This window comes from Aureobasidium namibiae (genome assembly GCF_000721765.1).
Source record: "Aureobasidium namibiae CBS 147.97 unplaced genomic scaffold scaffold_2, whole genome shotgun sequence".
NCBI lineage: Eukaryota > Fungi > Ascomycota > Dothideomycetes > Dothideales > Saccotheciaceae > Aureobasidium > Aureobasidium namibiae.
Genome location: NW_013581207.1, coordinates 746,432 through 764,234, shown reverse-complemented (window position 1 = coordinate 764,234; position 17,803 = coordinate 746,432). Strand labels below are relative to the sequence as shown.

At 51.5% G+C, this 17,803-nt stretch overlaps 8 protein-coding genes across 8 annotated transcripts; 5 read left to right on the top strand and 3 right to left on the bottom strand.

Annotated features, from left to right (window-relative positions):
- Positions 1-190: 190 nt before the first annotated feature.
- Positions 191-1,675, bottom strand: M436DRAFT_78396 (uncharacterized protein; the record flags this gene model as incomplete). Its single annotated transcript, XM_013575886.1, has 1 exon — positions 191-1,675. The coding sequence occupies one exon, from the start codon at positions 1,673-1,675 to the stop codon at positions 191-193; it is 1,485 nt and encodes a 494-aa protein (XP_013431340.1).
- Positions 1,676-4,845: 3,170 nt separating this feature from the next.
- M436DRAFT_69604 (uncharacterized protein) lies at positions 4,846-5,580 on the top strand (the record flags this gene model as incomplete). Its single annotated transcript, XM_013575715.1, has 1 exon — positions 4,846-5,580. One exon carries the CDS (start codon positions 4,846-4,848, stop codon positions 5,578-5,580), a length of 735 nt encoding a protein of 244 aa, XP_013431169.1.
- A 300-nt stretch (positions 5,581-5,880) lies between these two features.
- M436DRAFT_39012 (putative 26S proteasome regulatory particle subunit Rpn8) lies at positions 5,881-7,054 on the bottom strand (the record flags this gene model as incomplete). Its single annotated transcript, XM_013575462.1, has 3 exons — positions 5,881-6,489; positions 6,546-6,817; positions 6,871-7,054. The coding sequence occupies 3 exons, from the start codon at positions 7,052-7,054 to the stop codon at positions 5,881-5,883; spliced, it is 1,065 nt and encodes a 354-aa protein (XP_013430916.1).
- Positions 7,055-7,424: 370 nt separating this feature from the next.
- Positions 7,425-8,256, bottom strand: M436DRAFT_38592 (uncharacterized protein; the record flags this gene model as incomplete). The annotated part of the gene is made up of 2 exons (XM_013575388.1): positions 7,425-7,517; positions 7,567-8,256. The coding sequence occupies 2 exons, from the start codon at positions 8,254-8,256 to the stop codon at positions 7,425-7,427; spliced, it is 783 nt and encodes a 260-aa protein (XP_013430842.1).
- A 1,444-nt stretch (positions 8,257-9,700) lies between these two features.
- On the top strand, positions 9,701-11,004 carry M436DRAFT_69601 (peroxisomal membrane protein pex16; the record flags this gene model as incomplete). Its single annotated transcript, XM_013575714.1, has 4 exons — positions 9,701-9,854; positions 9,904-9,939; positions 9,994-10,822; positions 10,881-11,004. The coding sequence occupies 4 exons, from the start codon at positions 9,701-9,703 to the stop codon at positions 11,002-11,004; spliced, it is 1,143 nt and encodes a 380-aa protein (XP_013431168.1).
- A 518-nt stretch (positions 11,005-11,522) lies between these two features.
- Positions 11,523-12,114, top strand: M436DRAFT_38949 (microtubule-associated protein; the record flags this gene model as incomplete). The annotated part of the gene is made up of 5 exons (XM_013575452.1): positions 11,523-11,551; positions 11,612-11,627; positions 11,686-11,730; positions 11,793-12,025; positions 12,078-12,114. The coding sequence occupies 5 exons, from the start codon at positions 11,523-11,525 to the stop codon at positions 12,112-12,114; spliced, it is 360 nt and encodes a 119-aa protein (XP_013430906.1).
- Positions 12,115-12,762: 648 nt separating this feature from the next.
- On the top strand, positions 12,763-13,007 carry M436DRAFT_78391 (uncharacterized protein; the record flags this gene model as incomplete). The annotated part of the gene is made up of 2 exons (XM_013575885.1): positions 12,763-12,797; positions 12,857-13,007. 2 exons carry the CDS (start codon positions 12,763-12,765, stop codon positions 13,005-13,007), a joined length of 186 nt encoding a protein of 61 aa, XP_013431339.1.
- A 658-nt stretch (positions 13,008-13,665) lies between these two features.
- M436DRAFT_69600 (WD40 repeat-like protein) lies at positions 13,666-17,475 on the top strand (the record flags this gene model as incomplete). Its single annotated transcript, XM_013575713.1, has 3 exons — positions 13,666-14,343; positions 14,386-14,508; positions 14,545-17,475. The coding sequence occupies 3 exons, from the start codon at positions 13,666-13,668 to the stop codon at positions 17,473-17,475; spliced, it is 3,732 nt and encodes a 1,243-aa protein (XP_013431167.1).
- Between the last annotated feature and the right edge of the window lie 328 nt (positions 17,476-17,803).

Genomic DNA, 17,803 nt, shown 5'->3' with positions numbered 1-17,803 from the left:
TGTGTCTGCTCCCATATCATCAAATTACATAGACGTTCGTGAGTCCCGTGGAACAAGAAAGAATAAGGAGAGTCGTAGGAAAAAAGAGAAAGGAAAAATCAAAGGCAGAAAAGAGAAAGAATCCGAAAAAGTAGTCGAGTAGAAAGAAAAGATTGTCAAGTCAGCTTCGTGGGGCTGAAGATGGAGGCTCTCAGAGGAAGGGCTGCATGTGTTTCTCGTCGAGCCAGCCGACTTTGTCGAAGGCTTTGTGCAGCCTGCTGGTTTTGTTGACGTCGATGCCGGTGATACCATGTTCGTCCGCTCCTTTGCAAGCCAGCTGGGCGGCATTGATATTGAAAGACTGGCCCTTTCTCGCATATTCAAGACGGTTGGCAAAGAAGCGACGCTTGATGTAGATGTAATCCGAAGGAGTCAGGACGAGTTTCGAGACGATCGAAATTTCCTTAGGATGAAGGAGACCGCAGTCTTCGTGACCGCTCACATCTTGAGGTGTTGCCTTCCATTCGATATTCGGAAAGTTCACCTGATCGCTATCCAAAGTCGATATAGGTGGGCAGTAATCATTATAGATGGAGTAGTCGCGGGTGACCTTTTCAGCTGGTGCCTTTGCCTTGTTTGCATCATTTGAGCGGCGTCGGAACTTCTTGCTGGGCACATCCAGTGGTGCCTCGCGAGGCGAGACAGATGGCTTTAAAGGTGCTTTGGCAGCAGATACCTTCCTCGTCCGCTTCGGTGGGGGCATCTCAAGCCCACTGTCGACTCTACGCTTCTCCTGCTGAGGTCTGCTTCCCAATGCAATACCGTGTCTTGCGGCAAACATGGCAGCATCGGCTGGCGAGATCCGCTGCAGATCAGTAAGAACACCTGGAGGTGTTTGTATCGGGAAAGTAGGCTGAGGCAAGGTAGCTTTTACAGCCTCGAAATGTTGCAGCCACTCTTGACGAATCGGTTCAACATATCTGTCGGGGTCAGCAGCCTGCCTTGCCCATAGGTCGTTTCTCCCATATCTTGGGATGCTTGGCGAGATTGGTCTTCTCATATAGATGTCGTAAGCTGTCTGTGTCTGCTTTCGCTTTCTGCCAGGTGGATATGACCGTCCGATGGAAGAACCGCTGTTGGCACTGTTAAGAGCATCAGGGCTGCTTCTCACAGGTTCTGTTCGAGAGCGAGGATGTTGAATGGGTTCACACTGGACAGGAGGCTCAATTGGGACAGGCCGAGCTAGGCCACCAGGACCGAGTTGTGATGAAGGGGCGAACAGCTGCTGGTCTCGCTCAGGTAGAATGACAGGCTGAACGGGATGAGCAGAATTTCCAAAAAGGGATTGAGGTTTTGCATCATCGTCAAAAGTCGCTGGTCGATCAGGGAACAATGGATCATCTTGGTTTCTGTTGAATTTGTTCGGTGATGTCAGATGGGCATCAGCTGAACTTTTGTAGTGTGCGACCGCCAATTGCGGAGATGAGGATGGCGATGGCATCTGGTGGATAAGACTCTTGATGGGTGGCAATGTGACATTCTCTCTTCTCATTGATAGAGCGACTTGCTGTTGGTCAAAGACTGGTGAAGATGGTTGAGCAAATGTGTGATTAATCTCATCTGCTGGAGATGGGTATACGCTGGTGGCGGGCGCCTTGCCCTTAGCCATGGGAAGGTCAGTCATCTCTGAGGCCATTTTGTGTGTTTGGTTGGTTGTGGATTGTTGCATCTCCCTCAAGTAGGAATACTGTGAGTTGAAGGCAGCCGAACCCATTGGCTTTGATTCAAAGGCCAATGTTCCGGGGAGTGGATGGGTGAATTTGCTGTTGCTTAGGTTGGGAGAGATTCCGAGTAGAGAAGAGACAGAAGCAAGAGAAGGATAGTGGCGAAGAGGTGTGAGTAGTTATGTCCTCGGAGCAAGATGAGTTTAAATCCGACGCAATCGACTGCAGTTTAAGCTTCGCGCCTAAAAGTCGCTGCCTGCTGAGTCAATGGAACAAGGGCTGGCGGAGCGGTCTTATCAAGTCAATCGGAGGCAGTTAAGCACGATATGACAGCCAATGGAAAAGCAATAGGTTTGATGCGCCCGGGGTTGGTACGAAAGGGTTGCAAGGAGCAAGTCTTGTGAAGATATGGGGAAGGGGGGTTGGATCCGAATGATATGTTCGGGTGAGACATGCAAGAGCGAACAGGCAGCAGTACCTACCTAGGGTCTGCTGACGAATTGATGCGGCAAAGGAACAACGCGGAACATCGAAGCTGCTCGAATAAGAGAAGGCGAATGGCTGCCCAGCAGCGAGCAATTGGCCAACAACGAATGAGCGGGCACGCTAGTCTACGAGTGCGATGCGCCGAATCAAACCATGGCCGACCTGGCTGTGGACGGTGAGGTCGCGCTCCTCCACAGGCAGTCCGGTCCGTTGCTACATTTTTGCGGCGCAAAGCGTTGGTTGTGTTGTCGTGATTCCAAGTTTGAGTCATTCTCCTGCTCTCGGCTCGACTCCGCCTCCGGACCCTGCACCAAGCCCTTTCCGTCTGCGGCTCTGCGAGTCGCATTCACCGACGATGATGCCGCCATTGCTGTCGAACTCTGTCTCCCTAATTATCGCTCATCAACTAAACACGAAACCCCCTCTCTTGCCGCTTGTTTTTCCATCCCCCAAACATGACGCTTTCTGAGACCATTTGGTGTATGACAAACCCAAGGAATGGCGTCAATTGTATCAGCCATTGATCCCGACCATTGGGCAACAATCCGCTTAGAAGAGCATGGGGCTACAGCGCTCGGTCAGAGACGAACTACACGCGATTGAGCGCACCGCCTCGGCGCCTCCTCTTCCTTTGCTCAATCGAGATTGGCCGAGAGGGGCAGATGTAGGCAAGCGCCCAGCTACTATCTGCCCGCTTATCAGGCGGAGGGGACATCAGATCAATCATCCATCACGCATTCGCCCGAGCGGATTCTGCCTGCGTTCGGCGAGACCAACATCACCCCCTCTTGAAGCCCCCGCTAAGCACGCAACCTCAATGCCTGAATTCGGATTATATTCCTTATCCAGCTGAGGCCGTCAGCAGTTCAGTGCCCTGTTTGGGGCTTTCAGACGTGGGTGTACATAGAGCGAGTGATGCCTCTATCGTCAATTGACCCTCCATCGTCGGAGGATTGGATGGCCGACTGACCCGTGAGGCTCATGCATTATGGAATCATTCTTGAGAGCGATTCTGACATGTGAAAGTCAAAGCGTTCTCGAATTGACTTTGGTATCTTTGGCATCTTGATGCATCAACGGCGCCGATGGTGGCGCACCCCCACGCCTGAACGAAAGCCTGCAAAGGTACCCCTCATCTCGCGGCCACCCACCTTCCGCTTCTTCTATGAACGACGGTCACACGGCAGCCCACAGACTATCACCCATCCTGTGAGTGGTGACCTTTTCGTTGATACGTACGCACGCAAGGTGTTCCGTGTTGACTATAGCACAGAATAAACATGCAAATTCACCAAGAAGAGCAGTAGCAAGGTATAATAGACGACTCACATCCAAAGTCTGTGTTTGAGCAATCTGGCCGGGTCGATTGGCGATAGGCCAGACCCCATCAGCCGATGAACACATCTTCTGAAACAATCTCGTGCCGGTGAGTGCTCTCGTTCACGGGATCCCAAGGTAGTATACCCAACCGATGCATGACTTCTTCTCTATTTGTACTGCTTGAAGCGCAATCACAGTCCATTCGTGATCATCTGCACGGTTCTTTGCAGCAGACAGCAGGGCCCATGCAGGTCTTCGGCTCATGACTGCAGCGGATGCGAGTAATCCTCGGATAGCCGTGTTCTCGGCCACCCTGGGTATGGGCAGCGACAGCGAACGCCGCCAGGGTTGGAAAGACGCGACACTCGACTTACGTTCCGGCAATTGGCCTGTTCGGACCTCATGCTCTTGTCGCGGGACAAGAAAGAAGATGTTACAGTCTCCCAATGACATGTCGTCCTGTCGATGCAGATCATGCAGATCCGGTGTATGCCCTGCGCCGGGCGGGCCGCATACTTTTATCGTGGACCTCGTGTGCATGTACAGCGAGCGAGCCACAGTTGTGGCATGTGGTTATCTCGCTTGTCATCTGAACATACTCGGCTACAAGCTAACCTTGTATCGCTTTGCCTAGCTCATAGCAATGTATAAGGCCGGTGTACGAGTATCTTGGTCACCGCAGCGAGCTATAATATCGTGCGTAGTTCGAGGTGACCGGTCGCTAACCTGCTTTTTTTGCCAGATGACTTACTGATTTCAGGTGATCGCGGAAGTAATCTACAAGGACAATAGGTATCCTTAGTGAGATCGATGATCCGCATGACGAGGGCCATCTGAGCGACCACCTCGCGGAATCTGTTCTGTTGTAATCGATGTTCTTGAGCACACGTACCTTCTGATCTTACCAATGGATGTGAGGTCCTCTGGACAGATGCTATGATCTGTCGAACTCTACTCGTTCTGATCAGCTTTATCGTGGTATGAAGCATGGAAATGGTGCGGAAGGCTAAGTTTTGACAAGTAAAATGTGCTAAGCGGACAACCCTGCCCTGAAAACAGATCAATTAAATGCACACCACAATCCTTTAGCTACGTGTCTCTGTAGAAACATACTGACTGTTGAACACGTCGCCATATATACTGCACCAAGAATGGTATCAAAAGGTTGTAGTTTGTCATCATGTACCCGGTTCCGACGGATTTGACTATCTTGACTAAACTTCAACCATCAAAGCACCACTCTCACTCTCAATGATCAATTAATTCGACCACGACGACAATCCTTCTCATCAAAACAATATCAACAAACCTCTCAGTCGCAGCTACAAACTCAACAATGTCACTCCCACAATCACGCGCCTTCATAACATCTCTCATCAAATCTCTAAACCCATCACCATCAGCCACAACCACACCACCAACGACCAACCCCCTCAAACAAGCCTCTCCAGCAGATCGACCAGTGCTATTGACCTTACACGTACTGTTTCCGAACGAACTGCTCTCAGCTCTAGATCTTCTAGATCGCGACTTGGTAGTTCGATTAGTTCCACGATCCGATTCCCAAGTCTCGCCACCAATATCAAATCCAGAACAAAGCAGAGAGGCAGCTCAAGACACAGATATGGAGCAGGACACATCTACCACTCCACACGACCAAAACATGGACATTAGCAAAAAACCGCCAGATTACAAGGATGCAGTCTACTACGTCCGCTCAGCACAACAGCAAACCTCGAATTCACGTTTCAGAGATCCGGTAGCATCAACCTCACACTACGAAGTACGGACATCAAGTTGGAGTTGCTCGTGTCCTGCATTTGCATTTTCTGCTTTTCCTGCAAAGCCATTGAGTCACGAGGGAGAAGATGATCATCATGTTGTGATAGCCGGAGAAGAGGAAGAGGAGTGGACGGTTGGTGGATTGTCGTTGGGTCAGGATGTGCCAATGTGTAAGCATTTGCTTGCTTGTGTGTTGGCGGAGAGGGCAGGCATGTTTGGAGGGTATGTCAAGACGAAAGAGGTCAGTGTGGAAGAACTTGCTGGGTGGGCTGCAGGATGGGGTGACTGAAGGGTTGAGAAGCAAGCAGAAGATAGGTGCAGGTTATATGGACATCACACGGTGTGGGTGGCTGTTGGCAGACTTGCTTTTCATATCATGTTATCTGGAGCCTTGCGACAACAAGACGCCTCGAGGTGATCCCTCGACCGGCGTCAGAATGCGTCCTTTGGTAGTATCCCTCCCTCCTCCGTATATTACAAACGCCTGATGCATGCACGATGTCGCTGTTGGCTCTCGCGTCAATCAAGGTCCAGCAACATCCCTTGAGACACGTCATGTTTTCATAACCTGTGCGTGTTTTCATGTCCTTCATCCCTTCTTCTTGTCGTCCTTGGGGCTCTTGGACTTGTCGTCCTCAGCCGGAGCATCGCCATTCAGCGCAAGGTTCTCAGTCTTCTTGATGGTCTCTTTCGTCTTGTCCTCTTCATTCTTTTGCTCCTTGTCATCAGCTTGTTGCTTGTTCTGAACCTTGTTCTCGATAAGATCGTGGAAGGCGGTGATGGCGCGAATCAAACTGCCGAGGTAGATGGACATAAGCTGGTCGTTGGTCTTGATGCTCATGGCGCGGGCAAGCTCCGAGTCGCCGGCTGCCTGAGGACCGGCGAGACCGATGGGGCCTGCGGTCTTGGGAGTCGAGAGGTTGGGAAGAAGATTGAAGACGTCCTGGAGGTTACCGAGAATTGCATGGTTGACCGGAAGCTCTTCATCAACAACCTTGTCGAGATATCTGCCGATGTCTTGCAGACGGTGGTGCAGGCCTTGTAGCGACTGCAATTGCGATGTCACACGAGTCGAGAGGGTACCGACGGCAACATCACGAATATCACGGAGCAAGTGCTCAACTCCAATTTCTTCTGCTTCTTCGGCTTCGATGGTAGAGGGTGTGTGGACGAATGTCTTTGCGGTTGTGGTTCCGTCCTGCGATGTATGTAAGTCTTGGGTCAAAGAGTGTTCGAGGTTTGGTGCAAACATACGTCCTTGATCTCGTCAACAGCAAAGTAAGCATCGGTTGGTACGCCAACGTCCTTGGGCTGAACGTCAATGATGACAAGGAGGGGGTTAGGTGTGTAGCGCTTGAAGAGCTCGTTGATCTCCAGATCTGAGGCGCGCAACTTGGGGCCGGTGTGGTACCATCCGATCAGCTTCTCGCGGGCGTTGACCTTCTTGAACATGTCGTTCATAGATTCGATGTAGTTGTGGTCGAGGAACCACACGGACGGGTCCTTCTCATCTTCCTCGAATGGTACTGAGAGGCGACTGTCAGTATGTCGTGTGCACAGCAGAATGGTGGCGACGTACCAGCGAAACTGTTTGATACTCTCACGTTCTTTCCATCATTCTGACCCAGCAGGACACCGACAACTCGCTTGCGCGTGCCCTTTGCTGAGCGGGCGTAGTGATCTGTCGCCGAGAGCAGCACTAACGGCGCTACTGATACGTTCCTGTTGACGAGTGACAGTGTTTCTGCGGTGGTTGACGGCATGGCGGATTAGATGTGCGATGTCGTCCGAGAGATGATCGAGATGGATTACAGGCGACAGAGGATGGAATGTGTACAATGTATGATAGTGAAGCTGCAATTGCGATCAAGGATGACGATGCGCCATCTGTCGGAGCTCTCATCCCCGAAGACTTGGCATCATTTGTTTGCGAGCTGAAGCTTACTCTAGCCTCCATTACTTCGTAACAACCTTCTCTGTGACTTTCTGATGAATATCATGTGATTTACTTCCAGACGAAGCCATAGCGAATGCTCCGGCCTGTGTGCAACTGCTAGCCATGCTAAAGGGTATCTGATGTAAACCACAGCCTCGTAGACGCCTCTGTCCCCCAACCTGACCCTTCTGACCATCTCAAATCTGCATCGATGTCTCCTCGTCCCACCACTGTCTGAATATCTGTAATCGCTGCGTCCTTTCTCTAGCCAGTTCACGTCCAGCGTGTGTCTGTCTCTTGTCAGCTGCATTCCACAACATGTACAGGGACATCACGAACCTTCATCATGCTCTCCAGCCTCTCGAGCTTCTCGACAAAGTGCTCAATGCTCCCGTCCAATCCTCTGTCCGATTGCTTGACTGCGCCGAAGGCAAAGCACCTTCCAATACCCACTGCACCTATCGCATCCAGCCTGTCGGCATCTTGGACAATCGCCAGCTCCGGATGCTGATCTAGCACCGCCTTCATCATACGAGGGTTCTTGACCTCGTTGGAGAAGGAAACGTTCTTTGCGATAAGCTGAACCTTCATCGCAAGATCTGGGTTTGCTCCGTGCTCCAGAAGATGCTCCGCAATCTGGTTCTCTGGATTCTCTCCAGGTTTATGGTACTTGTGATCGCCAACATCATGCAGCATCGCCGCAAGAAGAACGGCTTGTGGATCGTAGGGAACTCCCTGGAACGACTGTGTCTCTCGGTCTAGAATGCGTCTTGACAGGGCAAAGACTCGTGTGACGTGCTTGAAGTCGTGCGAGGCGTCGTAGCGGGACATGTACTCCTGCACAAACTGCTTGGTAGGCCAAAACAGGTTCTGCTCCAGTGGAAATATTCCTTCCAAGTCGGCAAAGGCTGGGGGCTCCAGAGGGATTTGCTCCTCGACGTTGACGGGCGTGGGCTCTGGGTTGTTGGGGCCTCGAACAATGCCTGGTATCGGTGGCCTTGTTACCTTGCCGGGCAGATTGTAGCGCATACGGTATTGATCAAGCCAGTCTCTGTCGAGGTTTGGCGGAGACTTGCCACGATATTGTGGCATCTCAGCGTACATGGCCAGCGCTCTAGCTTTGAGTGTGTTTCCATGCACTGCCTCACCCCTTGAGATTTCAGCCATGTGCCAATCATGCAAAGCGTCCTCTAGTTCGGGCATTTTGGAAGCGGTGAGTGTGACCTTGGCCCTGTAGGCACCATGGTTGTGCTTGTGATCCTTGATGACTGTGACCCATTCGTCAGAGAAGCGTCGCTTGGAGATGAGAATCTTCATTGGACATCCAGTCTTTCGGCTCATGCGGTTGCGCACTCTGGTTCCTGGATTCTTCTTGAAGTGGTCACGAAAGTAGCCGCCCATCTCACAGGTCAACAAGACCTTGTTGGTTTCGCCATTCTAGGAGCTCAAGTCAGTCAACTGTGAGAGCGCAATCGGACACTTTCAAAATAGTACCGCAGCAAACTAAAGCAGGGCAGGTGGTGTCAGAACACGTCAGGCCGAGGACTGGGAACACAAATCACAGCAAAACAGAAATTGCTCACCTTATCCTTGTATGAATGGCCAATGACCAGGACATAACCGTGATCCTTTGCAAAGTTCTTTACGGCCTAGTCGACAATTAGCATCATCTGTCGTGGATTCGCAACGAGACTGATTCCTGACATCGATGCCTTCCTGCTTGGTAGCGTGCACTTCAGGCGGCGGAGGAGGCAGTTCAGTACGGCTCAAGTCAGCCTCCCATCTTGCACGTAACTCGGCAACTCCATCAGGTGTGTTGCTATAACGAATGAACACGGTAATCTTTGAATTTATTGTCAGATCCGCTTACCTGTAGACCTTCTGCCATTCTGCTTCGGTCCAAGTGGTATTGGAACGTTCGTTGGACGCGGTCGGGGAAGGTTGGTGCACAGGACTTTGGTCAATTCGGTTGTTGGAGTTGGCAGGCCTTGTTACAAAATCACATTGGCTGCATTTCCAAACGCGTGGATTGTAAGGCTTACGTTAGGAACGGTCTCTGAGCAGTCGCCGCGGAAGAGGTTGGTTGGTGAGCTGGACCAGGGTGGGCGAGATTAGGGAACGACGACAGGACAAATTGCATGAAATTGGGAGTCGAGCTGGCAGGGTTGTCTGAGGGATTCTGAGCCGAAGACTCGTCTCCGAAAGACGAGTACATGTTCTGATAATCCATCAACGACAGTACCTCGAGCAGCCAACGCGTCGGTGTGGGAGTGGGAAAAGGCAGGGAGGAGTTTGCTTCAAGAACAGCTTCTCGCGCTCAGCGGGCTCGATGACCATCTGCCAAGTGAGAACCGGGGTATCTGCATGCCGAGGCTTCTCCACAAGACGAGCGCATCACCGAGCTGGCCGTTCGCATGCTCCTTGTTTTTCGCCTGATACTGAATGCAAGTGTGTAATCTGCATCATCAAGACCATGGAGCTGTATAGGCAAGTGTCACACACGACACAGGAAGCTCTTGCTCTTCCGCCCAAGTACCTGCGCATGTATGGCGACTTTGTAACCAAGAATGCCAGTGCCGTCGGCCAGATCGAGGGTGCTTTGCGCTCCTTGACCTATATCCTACCAGGTACCGGATCTTTCCTTGGGCTGATAAAACACAATCTAATATGTATCAGGTCGTTTCCGCGATACCGAGATTGCGTCCGAGTCTCGTAAGAAAGAGCAGCTGTTTCTTCCATTCGACTAGAGCTGAACCAGGCGCATAGTACACTCGAGCGTCCAACTACTTTCCATATATCATGACTCCCTCCTTGCGCGTGCGGTGCAGCGTCTGCCGGCGCTACAACGCCCTCATCCCTCGCCACACACCCGCTATACTCGATTCTGGGCCCAGCACTCACCAGCCTACAAACGACTCGCCATGCTTCTGCAGGTGGTACAATATACTGAGCTACTGTGCGAAATGGCTGCAAAGAGAAGGGGAGAGAAGGCAAGGTGGAAGGTCGTCGTACTTCTCGAGAGTGTCAAGGCTCTGTGCAGGCTGCTTCTTATGCGTCTGACCAACTCCCGACCGCTGTTGAACCCACCATTGCCCGAGCGCGAGGCAGACCCCAGCACATTGGAGGACAAAGATGGCAGCGGACTGGAGTCACCACCCTCTGAGAAGTCCGAAGAGACCCAATGGACAATGCCTAGGACCGGACTTTCGCTACCAACCCTGCCATCCTCTTCCGACATTTCAGGTTATCTATTGTCCAAAGCTCTGACAGCGGACGACATCAAACCGCCAAAGGCCTTGTTGCATCGAGTCAACGGTATGGGTGAATTGGCAGAGGTCCTCTATATCCTTCGGCCAGTCATCTATGCTGCAGCAATGCATTACTGGGCAACCAAGAACAAGAAGAGCTGGCAGCCTTGGGTGCTGGGTGTCACGATAGAGTACGGCGCACGCCAACTGGCAAAGAAGGACCTTCAAGAACGAAGAGCCGGCGGCCTCCGCGCATTGACAGCACTTGAAAAAGAAGAGTTGAAGAGACGAGGCTGGAGCCTTGGATGGTGGCTGATGAGAGGTGCATTCTACGAGACATTCACCAAGTACGTTCACACTGCCTCACCGTATGAGACTCTGACTCTACTAACACGTATGAAACAGAGCATGGATTCACTCAGTGACCACCAAGCTTCGAAACAAACCGCTGCTCGACATGGCTGGCGGCATCATTGAAGATTATGAGTTCCTGTGGGACCAGTATTATTTCCCTACTGCAACATTGTAGTGACGGATGAGGTATGGTTGGAATGAGGTTAATCTTTAAGCTTTATGAGGAAGGAGTTTGTTTGCAGGTTATCTGAAGGCTGGGTATCTGGGGTCGTCATGGTGTTATGGTACATGATTGAAGTTAACAGATGATACCTCCCTATACCCATCACTAGACACAATGAAGTCTTGTGATTTTTCTCGTCTCACAGTCACTTCACACAATACATGCTCACACGTGCCTTTGTTCCCACTGATGCGTCCCTTCAGTGCATTCTTTGACTTTGAGCAGTCGTCTTTGTGTTGGAGATAAGACACGGAGCTTGGCTTGTGACCGACCGTTCGTGCTGTCTGTGCTCACTTGCTCCACCCCGCATCCGATTCATCATTGGTCATCGCAGCCTGCGCCTGACTCCCTCCTCCTTCCCTTCTTCATCCACCGCAACACCTCTACAACCCTAGCTATCTCGCATCACTCCAACTTTCGTCAGCTACCTCCTCACCACAACAAACAACCTTTCACATCACATCGCCAACATGAGATCCAAGTTCAAGGACGAGCACCCGTAAGTCGTTGCCTATCACCGAGGCGGTCAAGGGACGTCACGACTAACACGCCATCACAGCTTCGAGAAGCGCAAGGTGCGTTGCTTCGCCCATCCAACGATCTAAGCCCCACAGTAATACTAACGACCTCCAGGCCGAAGCAGAGCGCATCCGTCAAAAGTATACGGACCGCATTCCTGTAAGCCTTTGTCCCGCATCCGTCGCGACGCTTGAAACAAGACTGACGTCGCGGCAACACAGGTCATCTGCGAGAAGGTCGAGAAGTCGGACATCGCCACCATCGACAAGAAGAAGTACCTGGTCCCCAGCGACCTCACTGTCGGACAGTTCGTCTACGTGATCCGCAAGCGCATTAAGCTTTCGCCTGAGAAGGCCATCTTCATCTTCGTCGACGAGGTCCTGCCCCCCACCGCCGCCCTCATGAGCAGCATCTACGAAGAGCACAAGGACGAGGACGGCTTCCTCTACATCACGTATGTGGTCTCATGTTTGGTTTTACAAGACAAAAGCTTACACGTTGCACAGCTACTCGGGCGAGAACACCTTCGGCGAGGCTGCCTGAACTACACTCGACTCTCTTTTTCCTTACTATAATGCTACGACGATATCCTTACACGGATCACCAGGAGTTTCGGAGTCTTTGGGAACCACGACGGGGAAGGATGATTTGAGGGAGGATTGCGAATACAGCAACGGGACAAAGCAGGACAAGGCAATAGCTCGTCATCTCTAGAGAGCTCGTCAAGGACCACAACTGCTCAGATAGCTCAGTCTTCCGTTTAGCTGCTCACACGCACATGCTCTGAATGAAACCCCTTACAGATTGATATGTCCATCTCTCGTTCCTTTGGCATTGCTTGTGATAGTCGCGCATAGTCCGAACCAGCGATATTTCTGCGACCAGTATGAGTCACTCGCTTTGTTGACATGTAATCAAGGGATATTCGAGATAGGCAGATGATAAACAAGTCGATCTGGCGGGTGCCCATCACGGTAGACCTTATCGGACCATATCAACCTTATCTCCGACGCGTCATGGGACAGGTTGAGCGGGCCGGGCCCGAGTCAAAATGGCCGGCCGCGGCTTGCAGGCTGCAGAACTTCGACCAAGTCCAACAGCAGCACCAGATTCGCGATACTCGAGCCTCGAAAGTGCGCTTAGATAATACAATACAATCCACGACAACTTTATCGTACAAAGCCATCCATCATGTCTGCCCCACGCTACGCATACATCATCTCCAAGTCGGTAGTGTCCTGCCACGGATGCATCAAGAGAAGGAGTGACTGATGGGATTCGACAGAAACCTCGACCCAGTCTTTGCGTTGTTCATTGGAGGATCCGCAGCAGTTGTTCGCATCAACCGCGACGAGAAGGAGAAGGGCAAGACGACACAAGATACGATCGAGTCGCTCAAGAGAAGGATCGGAAAGGCTACTGGCTTGAGTTCATGAGGTCTGCTGCTCTTGAGCAAGATGCAAGACAGAGGTTGACGAATTCTTTATTCTCAAACAAGTCTGCTCGCCAGGCCTGTATCTCGAGAACATGAGCCCGACCAGAACGACAATGCTTCGAGGGATCTGATCTGGACAGCCAAAAGTGCTAGCAGCCAACAGATCGACCGCCCAGAAGGAGATGGAGACGTAGCACATTTACGCATCAAGACAGAGCTTTGAGGGTCTTGTAAGCATACGCTGGGGCCAGTGAAGGAGATCAGTGAAGGAACTAGATGTCCTTGAACACTCCGCGGGAAGGAAGCCGGCGATAAAATTACTTTATAGAAGGAGCACTCTGCATGACAAAAGATGCAACAATGGACTCAAGACTTGAATGCCCCTGTAAACTACTGCCGTTCTCGAAGCGATGTCTTCAATAACATATCACAAATAAGATTGGCATATCATATAAAAAAGTGATCTATCGCGTGCGCGTCATTTCACTCCGCAACGCGTCTTCTCAGTTCGTTCAACACTCACTTCAGCGTTCACACGATTGTTTACACAGCACTCACTCGGTCGCCGAGTCGACATACCAATCCATGGAAATGAACAAGCACGACACACCCCTCCTCTGTTCCGCAGCAAGGTGCTTCCTACGACGACGAAACCAACAATGTCTCAACGAGGCCGAGTGGTGATCAACCTTGAAGATACACCACCGCCGCCCGAGTCCCAAAGTCGCCATGTACCACAGCGTATACCAGACACGATATTCTTCACATCCTCAGAAGAAAGCGACAGTGATAACGAGCTCGAGGTTATCTGGGATACGCGCAAGCAGCGCATCGACAAAGAAGCACCAAACACCAAGATCAACACTGCTCACCTCTCGACTACGAGTACATCCAAAGCAAATGCTCGACCCCCTCAGCCACCGCAATTGGCTCCAGCGCAACAACAGCAACAGCAGCATCAGCATGGCCGTAGTCAACCCCAACAGCAACAAAGACATGGCCAACAGTATAGCAGGGTTTCGATCGCGAACCCAAAGACACAAGCTTTCCTCGCCGCTCTCTCAAAGTCTGGTCCCTCTACATCTTCGAATTCGACCTCGATCTCAACCTCGACAGCTGCGCCAGTTCATACAGCTGGCTCAGCACTGCGGCGTTGGAAAACCCCATTGCTGTCGTTGCAACCTCAATTCTCGAGGCCTGTGCCAGTAGCGCCTGATCGATCCCCACGACCATATACCTTCATACCGACCACTGTAGAAGCCCCTTCGCCGGCCACTGCGAAAGGGTCAACAAGGCCCTCAGACTCACGATCTACACAGCCTGTGAGAAGACAAGCCGTGGCACCAACATGGACTCCTCCTGTCCAACCCGAGCGAAAGGAACCGCCCTCGTCAAGCACACCACACTCGAGAGCTTCATCAACGAATGTCCGTAAAGAGAATGCTGTCAGTCTCGGTCACCTTGAAGAGGTCTTGCCAATATCGAAAAAGGGAATGTCACCTGTCGCGCCTTCCCCTACAAATTCTGTCGAATCGAAGCCATCGTCTATAGCGCTCAACTCGTCTCCGCGCAGACCAAAAAACCCGCAAACATCTCCATTTCCACGCAGGAAGCCCGCGGCACTGCGCGCGAGCCCAAGAATGCCCCTGTCTCTGGTTGATCTGACGCTACCACCTGCAAAACACTCTCCACGGAAACCTTTGCTAGCATATTCCGTCATTGAGATTGAATCGTCGAGTGAAGACGACATCGCGGCACCTGCTGCTAGCTCAAGCCTCTCTAGTAATCCTTCGAACCAAGGCTCGCCTCGCACTGGCAAGAGGAAGGTTGTGGAACTTGACGACGAAGGACCTGTGAAACGACTCCGACGCATTCGCTCTTCTATAACCCAACCAGAAAATTCAGCACCGTCAACTAAACCAAATATTTCTCAAGATGAGGTTATGGATTCCGTGGAGGACGATCAACAGACATTCGCCTTTTCGACAGATTTATCCAAGATTCGACCATTTGCCAACCGGTTCGGACAGCCTTTCACCCCAGAGGAAGATGCATTGATCATACATCTGAAAGAGGTCATCTGCATTCCTTGGAAAGACTTCGAACGCTTCTTTGTAGGAAGGAAGTGGCCCTCGCTGCAGACGAGATTCTCAAAAGTCTTGTCAAAACGCACTACACGAGCATTTACCACCAAACCCCTCTCCCAACTCGCTACCGTGAATCAACCGTCTTACGTGAACCGTGAATTACGGCGCGCGACATATGCTCAAGCAAATCCGGTGGACTCTTCTGTAGCGACTCAAGAAGAAGATGTCGAAACTCCGGATGACCCAAATCGTTGCAGGCGAAGCGTGCGACCTCTGAACCATCTCGTCCGACACCGAGAGCTCGGTTCCACCCTTGGCCGTGAATGGCCGAGGAAGTTTCAAGCAGGTGTCAGGGATCTTGTTTACAGCAGCATGGGTGCACAAGCCTATATGGACAATGCATCGGGCGATGTGTCAACAATCGCATGGTCCCCCGATGGCGAGTCCTTTGCTGCAGGCGCGGTCGCTGTCACCGACGTACAATCCGTTGATTACAACAAGCCTCGAAATCTTGTCATAGGGAGTGCCACAACACAGATAGTTAAGGAGCTTCCGCATCATACCATAAAGTGCCGATTACCTGACGGTCGCCGGAGAGAGTTGTTCTCTACTGTACAGGCAGTGGCCTTCAGTCCAGACGGCAAATACATGTACTCTGCCGGTATTGACCGGTATCTTCACAAGTACAGGGTTGATGGATCTCCACTCTGTACTACGCTTGTTCATAATCGCAAACATGCAGCATCGGTGGACTTTCTTTCTGTTAGTAACAACGGACTAGTGGCAACTGGAAACGCTTCTTCTGGTCTTGATTCGATCCAGGTCTATCCTCATCATGGCGACGAACTGTCAGAGCCTATCTGCTTTTCAGGCATGTCGCAGGCTAACAGGCATCCATCCGCACTAAAGTGGGGTGTAGCACACCACCATCAGGATTACCTGCTTGCAGGCTTCTCAACCGAAGCTGAAGTAGTCTATGCCGAAGACGATCATCGGGACAAAGAAGGAGAGGTTGCCCTGTGGAACATCAGAACGCAACAGAGAATGGAAACCGACGCTCCGAATCGCAACGTCTTCGATCTTGCATGGAACCCAAATTCGGGTGGCAACTCGTCTATCTTCGCAGTGGCTAGCCGGCCGATAAGTCATGTCAGCCATGGGATACGATCAGTCGTACGGCTCTACTCACCTCACCAGACTCGTGCATCACACACCATAGAGCTGGACTGCCCAGCATGGGATATCAACGATGTCGTCTATTCGCCTCATGATGACAACCTTATCGCCGTGGGCAGTACTGAAGGTTGTGTTTACATATGGGATGTTCGATATGCGAAACACGGCCAGATGCCATTGAGAACGCTCAGACATGGGGAGTCACTTGCGATCATGAATCACGAGAAAAAGAGGTGGGAGGTCGATACGGGCGTCCGATTCCTGTCCTGGGGATCTGAACGAGACAGATTATACACTGGCTCCTCCGATGGAGTCGTCGCGTGCTGGGATCCATACCGCAGCGATTCAGACAAGCATGTCCGTGATGTCGTGCAACTCAACTCTGCCGTCATGTCAGGTGCATTCAGTCCAGACTTTTCTCGTCTTTTGATCGGAGAGGATGCGGCCAGGCTGAATTTGCTCTCTGTTGGTAATGATGGAGCCTGGTTCAACAGAACAACCACAGCAAAATTCAGTGTCGAAGAGGCACCTCTGCAAGAGGATGAGATTGTTACCCCAATCCTCTGGGATTGTCAGAAAATGTTGATTTCTCAAGAACTTGAGGTCAAGCCAGCGGGAACTATGCCCTCCAGACAAGTGGTTCAAGGTCCTAACTACAACGGCCCCTGGCGTCTCACCGCAGAGGCAGCCGCAAAGGCCCCCGAAGAGATACTTAAAGAAACCGCCAAAGCCAGAGACGACAGCCAGAAGTTCCAGGACAAGGTCCTCATGTCCCTCCGCCGGCGTAAGAAGCAAACCCGAAAGTCCGGTCTTCGGCCAACCGATCCTTGCGATCTCGAATGTGGTTTCATTCCTCTGCCAGACGATTACCATCCAAAAGAGGTATGGCTCTCAAAGCACATACCAGATCCCAGCAGTGGTTGTTTCAAAAAGCCAGCCGATATTGCTTGCTTCCGCTGTGGCAAGAAGCCGGCCATCAATCCCAAAACTCGTTTGATCGGTTGTAAGGACTGTGGCATAGTATGGAGGATCGGAGCATTGGGTTACGAGGTCATTAAGCAATACAAGAAGGAAGGAGCATCCGTGACTAAGGTTGAGGAAGGAGTGACTGATGACAGTGTCGTTGACCTCTGCGACTCTGAGGATGAAAGAGATCGCTTCGTTCGTGAGGTTTCGGCAAGCTCGACCGACAGCGATGTCGACTGATAGCCATCACGAAGTTCCCTGCTAAGTGTTGAGGGGAATGCGTGCGAAATAGCACCGTACATACTCGAAGGCAGAAAGAAGCAGTAATAACGAATAAAAGTATTCCATGACACGATCAAGAACACGCTGAATGCGATCTCCTCCTTTCTCGCGACCACCAGCATCTATGTTTGTGGAACGAGTGTGTCCAGTGTCATTGCTAAAAAGAAAAGTGTGGTATCTAGTTTCGTCTAATAATCACAATCCCCCCCTTGACCATGCCCTTCCCAAACCAGAAAACGCCTTGGAACCATCAACCATCATCCACCATCGTAAACTTCACCGTGTG